This window comes from Enhydra lutris, unplaced genomic scaffold (assembly GCF_002288905.1).
Source record: "Enhydra lutris kenyoni isolate GAN:26980312 unplaced genomic scaffold, ASM228890v2 scaffoldscaffold58, whole genome shotgun sequence".
Taxonomy (NCBI): Eukaryota; Metazoa; Chordata; class Mammalia; order Carnivora; family Mustelidae; genus Enhydra; species Enhydra lutris.
Window position 1 is genome coordinate 7,630,257 of NW_019154142.1, and position 8,593 is coordinate 7,638,849.

At 42.0% G+C, this 8,593-nt stretch overlaps 1 protein-coding gene across 1 annotated transcript in view; it reads left to right on the top strand.

Moving 5' to 3' along the window:
• Positions 1-1,499: 1,499 nt before the first annotated feature.
• Positions 1,500-8,593, top strand: part of LOC111158295 (SEC63 homolog, protein translocation regulator) — a 74,851-nt gene continuing 67,757 nt past the window's right edge. The window contains exon 1 of the mRNA XM_022520232.1: positions 1,500-1,724. Within this exon, the coding sequence (XP_022375940.1) occupies positions 1,601-1,724 (124 nt within the window). The 5' untranslated portion in view covers positions 1,500-1,600. The remainder of the gene's footprint in view (positions 1,725-8,593) is intronic.

Consider the following 8,593-nt stretch of genomic DNA (forward strand, 5'->3'; position numbering starts at 1 on the left):
AGTGAAGAGGCAATACATGTGAAAATAATCCATTATGAAGAAAAGCTTTACCGATTATGATAAATGCCAGTTTTGAGGACACAAAATAAATGACACGTGACCAGATTTCTCTTCCAACAACGGAAGGCATATTGAAAGGAAGTTAGTAAATAGACTGTAGTCTTAAAACATGTTTTAAAAAATAGTGTAATGTGTGGTATTGGCTTATTACATTTTTTCTAAGCATTTTCACTATAATTCCCTTTAATCTTCACAACCACTCTGTGAGTTAGGTCGGGTGGGTCTTTCCTTTTGATCCAGAGGGGGGAGATGGAGACACGGGGATAGACGTCAGGCAGGGCTGCAGTGGACCATGAGGGTCATTCCCAGATTAGGGCACCAGTTCTCTCTCTCCCAGTTGACCTGACTCTGTCCCTTGGGACCTCAGAAGCAGCCAAGTGAGAGGTTCCTGCTTCCCAAGCCATCCTTTTCAGAGTACCGATCATACCCACACCTTGCAAGGAGAGCCAGCTGCTCTGCGGGAAATGTTAAGGTCCATGAGGAGGTGGTGGCTAAGGGCACTGGCTTTGTGGCGTCTGAGTGATCTGAGTTGGAATCCCCAGACCTTTCTTTACTGTGCATGACTTTAGCCAACCTCTCTGAGCCTCAATTTCCTCATCTGGAGAGAGAGCATGCTTTGATTTATTCCAAGGGGTTTACTGACGATTAAATGATAATAAAGCAATAAAGGTCTTCGCCTACGGCCTGGGTCGAAGAAAACGCTGGTGATCTGGGACGGGGTAGATCACCATCTCTATCCGATTGCTGAATCTGCATCTGCAAAATGGGCGCAGCGTAGATCGCAGTCTAGTAGCAAACACTACTTTGCAAACAAACCACAACAACCCCCCCCCCAACTCCCTGTGCCGCCCAATTCTGAATGAACCTTGTTTTCAAAATGTGGGAACTGGAAGAACGTATCTGGAACCTAAAGAAATGTTATTATCAACGAGGGAATTTATAAGCGAGAGGGCGGAAAGGGTGAGGTAAGGATGAGAGAAGGGAAAGACAACGCAGCCTCAGCTCTGCTCGGAAAAGCTGCGGCTCCAGGAGCATTCAGGTGAACCACGCGCACCCACTGTTCCGCGGGTCTTTGCTGGGACCCCCTAAAATGAAGCCCCGAAACCCCTGTTGGGACTCTGGGAAAGGAGGGGGAAGAGAAAAGGAGGGGAGAACCTGAGAACGCTACGGCTAGGGGCGGGGCTCTAGGGGGAGGATCTACAGGAGTGCGAGGGGGAGGGGCTATAGCTTGGGGGCGGGATCAAGGGCGGGACCTCGCCGAGTTCCACGGCTGCGCGAGCCACGTCTGCCTTAGCGAGAGTGTTGGGGAGAGGCAGAGGGAGGGAAAAACCGAGCGGGGCGGGAACTGTCTCTTCTCGCGAGAGCTGGCGACGGCAGCGGCGGTGGCGGCGGCGTGTCCGTGAGAGTAGCGTGGGGGCGGGGAGGAGAGGCGGCGGCAGCGTCCGAGCTACGCCACACAGGGTCGGGGTGCTGGGTGCTGGAGCGCAGAGCGGGGTCGTGGCGGCGGTGGTAAGAGGAGAGAGGCGGAGGGGGGGGTGCCATGGCAGGACAGCAGTTCCAGTACGATGACAGCGGGAACACCTTCTTCTACTTCCTCACCTCCTTCGTGGGGCTCATCGTGATCCCGGCCACATACTACCTCTGGCCCCGAGACCAGAATGCCGGTGAGTCCTGCCGGCAGCTGCCCGCGGACCAGTGCAGGCCCCGCCAGCCCCTCTGGGCCGCGCCGCCCCCGTCCAGCCCAACCCAGCCCCCCAGCGTCGGGGTGATCCAGCCAGCCCGGCCGAGCTTCGCGTCCGAGGCGTCCGCCGCAGGCGGGGCCCGGGCTTGGCGGTGTTTCCCTCGGTTCCTCTCGGGGCCCCTCTCTATCCCCGTTTCATTGTCTTTTCAGGAGTTTCGCTTCGCTCCCTCTCACCCATTGTTCTGGGCGCTCCTTGCAGCCTCCTCCTGCCTCTTTGTCTTCTCTGCCTCTGATTTTATTGGTTATTTTTCTATATAGAGGGAGCAGGATGGGATGGGGAGGATGGGGATTGGGAGGTGAGAGAAGAGTTGGCAAAGGAGAAAGCCGAACGTGCTGGCGCAACTGTGAGCCCCTTAGCCACGGTCCTCTTCCCTCACACCCCCGTTTCCCTGTTGCAGCTGTCGTTACAGATGTTTTGGGCACCGTCTGAGCCGGGTGGCATGCTTCGGACTCCCAGCTGAGCTCACCAGCCGCCCCCCGCCCCTCCCCCGTCCCTGTCCCCTGTTGCTTTTTCATTTGTTCACTAACACTGTGGGGTTGGAAGCAGTGCCGTTATTCCCCTTAGCAAAAATAGGCTGTTCTCTATTTCCTTTTCTTTGGAGTTTCCTGTTTATGGCGGAAAAAGTGCAAGTATGAAGGATTAAGTCGAGTAGGTAGTTGTGAGGTAGCTGGTCCATTCGCTTTTAGTTCTAAATCTTTTCACATTAAACACATGGGATTAGAGCACCAAATAACATAGATTCTATTCGAGGCATTTTATGTTGCGCTGTACTAGGATATATGACAAGTGATATTCTTAAATCTAAGGGAACTGCCAGGCCCTAATAGCTTATTTAACAGTAACCAGGAGGTTTTGAGTGTTAACATTTAGGGAAAGCTTTCTGTTTCACAGGAGGTATGCTAACTTGATTAAACATCATCTTTGAAGTTGGGTATGGTGGAAGTCTAGGTTGTCCAGGTTATATACTGTTTGGGGAGATTGTTAACAGGGAGGCATTGAATCAGCTCAGAACTTGTTATGCTTTAAGACTGGCTCTAAAATGCTGTAAAATTCTTGAGTTACATAATGGAATTAAATTGAATTTAGGATAAGTAACAGAGGATTCCTTTTTTTTTTTTTTAAAGTACATTCGATTGTAAGTTTAAATATCCAGTAGGTGCAGAAATCTGCCTAAAGTTGCCAGTTTTCTTATTCAGTGGATAGTTTATGAAAATTGGATTTTGGACTCTTGTGCCTTCTTTTCCTAAGTGCATTTAAATTGTCTGGTTTCTTTGGACAGTGGTTGTAGATAGATGATTAAGTCTTAATATTGTAATGGTTTCCCTTATCTGCAAAACCTAGGCCATTCTAGTAATTTTGAGTTAAAAATGCACTTTTCAGTAAAGTAGTTTATTTGCACTTAACCCTTTGTGTGTGCATCTGGTTGTGTGGAAGACAAAAGGGTATTGGGAGAGCAGGTAGGTTTTGTTAGAATGTGTTTCTAGAAGCCATTTCAGAAATTAGTCATTTTAACCTACACTGGGATTTTGAACTTTGAAAGTTCTATTTTTGTGGTGGGTTTTGTATTATAAAATTTGCCTGATAACTTATCGGCAAGTTATACTTGAGCTCCTTCAGCATATAGTCCATCTTTGGAAAAGTTGTAGGGAATTAATAGTGACTATAAGTTATAGCCTTCAAATACCACTTTATTTAATCCTCTTAAAATACACTGAAGTAGGTACTATTATTATCTCTATCCTTATGTGAAGAAACTCGAGTTTAGAGAGCATTCTCTAACTTTCTCCTTCGTGGGGGAGCCTGATCTGCTTAGCTTTAAGGTCTTGTGTTGTGTCCTTATTGCTAGATAGAAAGGTGCTGATTTGCCCCTACTTTACATCTGGCTTCAGGCTTGCCTTAGTAAATGTGTACGTGGTGTATTTGTTTGGTCTTGCTCACAATTGCGCTGTGAAAATTAAGGTGGACACTTAAATGCTATTCTAATCATCATGAAAATTGGTGGACACCACTTGGACTATTTTTGTGTATCTACCATAAATGAGTTGTTTTTTTAGGATTACAGTGCTATTAAAAGGATTTTTTTGTCATAATGACTTCTTTCTGAAGTTCAGTTTGCAATGTCTTGAATATCAGAGAGAAATCTTAATACGTTCACCCAAAGCTCTGAAAAAGAAAGTATTTTTTTCAGGTGTTTGCAGCAAAATCATATAGTGACTTGTATCAACAGGAGGCTACTTAAAATCTTGATTCTTCTCACTTAGAAAATAGTTATTAATATGGCTGTTAATTTGGAATATTAATTTCTTTGATTATTGGTGCTGTTTTAGACCCTCAAGGACTTGTAAAGGTGGAGACATTGTAATGTCTTTCTGAAATCCTTAAAAATTCTAAAATATTTCCTCAAGGGTATTGAATAAAGGATGTGGATCTATAGTAGTGTTTTTGATTAACACAATGGGATATTTTAATATTTGATTTGAAGCTTATTTTGTTTCATTTTCCTGTGAAACTGTAACCAAATACAAAAATGTAGGCATAGGAGTTTGAATTTCAGAGTTCTTATGGCAATCTTGACTTTTTAGAGATACTCTCTGCAGGGAAAGCACGAAAAGGGTTTTTTGCTAGTAAGTATACATTTTTAAAGTTCAGTGTAAGCAATCTTTGTTTAGTTTTTTAAAATGGTGATACATGTGGGGTTTTTTTTTCTTCTTTTTAGATTTTATTTATTTATTTGACAAAGACACAGCAAGAGAGGAAACACAAGCAGGGGGAATAAGAGAGAGAAGCAGGCTTCTCACTGAGCAGGAAGCCCAATATGGGGCTTGATGTGGGGCTCTATGTAGGGCTCCATAGGGTGCTCAGTCCCAGGGCCCTGGAATCATGACCTGAGCCCAAGGCAGATGCTTAACGACTCAGCCACCCAGGCAGGTGCTCCTCATGTGGGTCTTTTAGTTTCAAGGTTTAGTTATTTCAGTGTTGCTCTTCTAGAATTATTGGGCTCTTGAGTCCGATAGAAAGCATGGCACCATTTCACAGGTGGTAAAATCTAGGGTTTGAGAAAGAGAAGTAGCTTGGTCATTGGCATATTTGATATGTTAATTGAAGTTACTCTATTATCCCGAACACTAATGGAATCATTTTGCCTAGATTTTTGTCTAATCTACCTGGCCAAGTGCACTTAAAATTAATACCCCTTTTAGTAGTTGAGGGGCCCTATTTATCTTACTCTCCTGGTTGTTTGCAAATTGGCTGAATAAGTTGACTGAATACTTTTTCAGACCATTATGGACAAAAGCTCTGGATGAAGTAAAAACAGAGGGTTTAGATTTCTTTAAAACTGGTTCTCAACCCTGGCTCCACATTAGAATCACTCGGGGAGCTTTTAGAAACGCTTTTACCCACCCCCCAGATATTCTGATTTATTTGGTCTGGAGTGGGTGCCATGTATTTTTTTTTTTTTTAAGATTATTTACTTATTTATTTGACAGAGAAATCACAAGTAGGCAGAAGTAGGCAGAGAAGCAGGCAGATAGAGAGGGAGAAGCAGGCTCCCTGCTGAGCAGAGAGCCTGATGTGGGGCTTGATCCCAGGACCCTGGGATCATGACCTGAGCCGAAGGAGGGGGCTTAACCCACGGAGCCATCCAGGTGTCCCCATGTATTGGTTTTTTAAAAGGTACCTATGTGATTGTAAATTGTAGCTAGCAAAGATAACTCCCTTGGTAGTGGTCTTTTGCTGGAGTTGTCATTTTGGGAGATGGTGAATTTTTATTTGTGCCCTTTCCTAAAAACAAAAATCACTAATGCCTTAGCCTTTTTGTTTTATATAGTTAAGAAGCACTTATTGTAGAACAGTTCTCTAAAGTTCTTGTAGTTGAAAGCCAAATATATTTGTTAAAACAACGTTAATAATATAAGTTTACAATGGTATTGGACAAGAGAAAACTGCTTGTAATTATTAGAATTTCAAATAATCAAGAACATGCTTTTATTTGTTCCGTAGGTGAAGGTCTATTGATCCTTTGAATTGAGATAAATTATATCATTACTCTTTCCAACTTTTTGTTTTTTTTTAACTCCTTAACCTTATTTTTTTTTTTAAACTTCTTTGACCTTACCCCTTATTTTACTTTTTCAAAACTGCCTGGTTTTGAAACCTGTCTAGATGTGCTGCTTTACTAACAGTGTGATCTTAGGTGGGTTATTTAACTTCTGTGTTTTTGGTTTACTCATCTATAAAATAGAGACAATGGGTTATTTGTTTAATAGAATTAAAATGAGGATTAAACAAATAGATATACTATACTCAGGTTTTTTTCCCCATGGTTTGAAAGAATTTATGAAACTTAAAAAAAAAATTACATTTCTTTATTCTTTGCTTGTTCCCCTCTCAAACATTGATTCAGCTGTCCCCCTCTCAGTGATTCAGCTCCTTGACTGGGGAATGTGAGTAGGAGTCCACTTTTAGTTCTTAGTAGTGTGGTAAGAAAACTCTGAATTTGGGAGTCAGAAGTTTTGGTTTTAAGTTCCAGCCTAGTCCCTATTTTGTTATTTCTAAATTCAGTCTCATTTTCTACAAATAATAATAATGATATGGCCTATAAGAAGTGATTTTGAGAAGCAAAGCAATAAATGTTATCTAAACGTGCTTGCAGGGGCGCCTGGGTGGCTCAGTGGGTTAAGCCGCTGCCTTCGGCTCGGGTCATGATCTCAGGGTCCTGGGATCGAGTCCCGCGTCGGGCTCTCTGCTCAGCAGGGAGCCTGCTTCCCCCTCTCTCTCTGCCTGTTTCTCTGCCTACTTGTGATCTCTGTCTGTCAAATAAATAAATAAAATCTTTAAAAAAAAAAAAAAGCTTGCAAAATCAAACACACTGTAGAAATTCCTTCATTTAGTAGATGTTTATAGAGCATGAATTTTGTGCTAGATGCTGCTTCTACGTGATGGATCAGACTTTTCAGTGCATATAACATTTTTCCTAATAAGTTGTGTATACACAGTACAGAAAAGCACACACACACACACACACACAAAACAGAACAAACACTACTTGTAATCCCATCACTCAGAGGTAATGAAACATTTTAGTGTGTGCACCTCTCTTTTTTTCATCCTGTGGGGATGACTTTAGACATGGTCCTTCCTCTTGGTGGGTAAGGCCCTACACCCCACCTCCAGCTTGAGACAGATAATTATGATTCTCCTCATCTCAGCTCTACTGCTGTCCGTTTGAATATTTGCTAGCCCCAAGGTGGGTATGCTGAAAGCACTCAAAATAGCACTTTGAGCTAGACCCAGGTATTACCCAGTTTTATTAATGAGAAGACTTAAGTCCTAGAGAAGGTAACCAATTTACTTAAAGCCATATAGCCTTTAATTGGAAGATTGGGTGTTGGATCCAAACCAGTCTTAATGCTAGAGTTTTTCTTCTTAACTATTACTCTTATACTGCCTCCTATAATTAATATAACACATTATAGTAAGTATTAAAATGGTAAGTGGAAAGTGCTATGGCAAGGCATGATAATTTTGTTTGGGGATTTGGTGTTTCATGCAAAGAAGATGATTTGCGATAGGTCATAAAAGGTAAGTGGGGAAGTATATTCCTTATGTAGGAGAAAGTATATGGAAAAGCATGGAGATGTTCAATAAATGGTAAAGATTGAATATGCACTTAAAAGTAAATCGGCCATTTTAGGAAATTTATACTTTGTTTTGTAAGTTATTGGGTAAACAATGGAAGGTTCTAAGTAGTTAATGACATGGTCAGCTTTGCCATTTTAGGAAGCTTATATTTTATCTCGTAAGATATTGGGTAAACAGTGGAGTTTTTAAAGTATGGTAATGACTTGGTTAGTTTTGCTTTTGTGGAACATTATGTGGAGAGTGATTTGTGGGAGGTGGTAGTTGCTGGGTAGGGAAAAACTAGATGGAGAAGGAGGACTCCTTTTCAGAGGCTTATTAGTCTGTTGAAATGTAGGGGAATGGGCAGATTAGAAAATTCTAAGACAGTTTGGACTATTTGTATAGAATATAAAAGTACCTTGGAGGGAATGAGAGAGTGGAGTACAGATTTAAAATTTTCACTTTCTTCTGTCTTTGCTTATTTCTGTCTCTCTTAAAAGCTGTTTGGTGATTGGCCCAATAATAACCTACTTTTATCAGTTTTGGGATTGAGTGCATGGAAAAGCATGGGGGGGGATGATCATTTTTATTTAAAATAAAATATTGGCCTTATCTATTGATTTATCTAGGTTTCTAATTACAATAGAGTTGATTATCTCAAGCTCTTATTGAGTGTATTTGAACAGAAAAGAACTGGCTAGTATCAGCGTTGTGTTCACAGGAGTATACTTTATGAATGTCCATATTTTATTTAGAGCATATATTCTTCATAAGACTAGATCATAAGACTAGATCTTCATAAGACTAGATACTAGAGATCTGAGAAGTTTGAGTAATTTTTAAAAAATTTTTTAGCTTAGCGAAATTAGTCAATCGGAGAAAAACAACTATCATATGCTCTCCCTGATATGAGGGAGAGGAGATGCAACATGGTGGGTTAAGGGGGTAGGAGAAGAGTAAGTGAAACAAGATGGGATTGGGAGGGAGACAAACCATAAGTGACTCTTAATCTCACAAAACAAACTGAGGGTTGATGGGGGGAGGGGGGTTTGGAGAGGGGGGTGGGGTTATGGACATTGGGGAGGTTATGTGCTATGGTGAGTGCTGTGAAGTGTGTAAACCTGGCGATTCACAGACCTGTACCCCTGGGGATAAAAATATATGTTTAA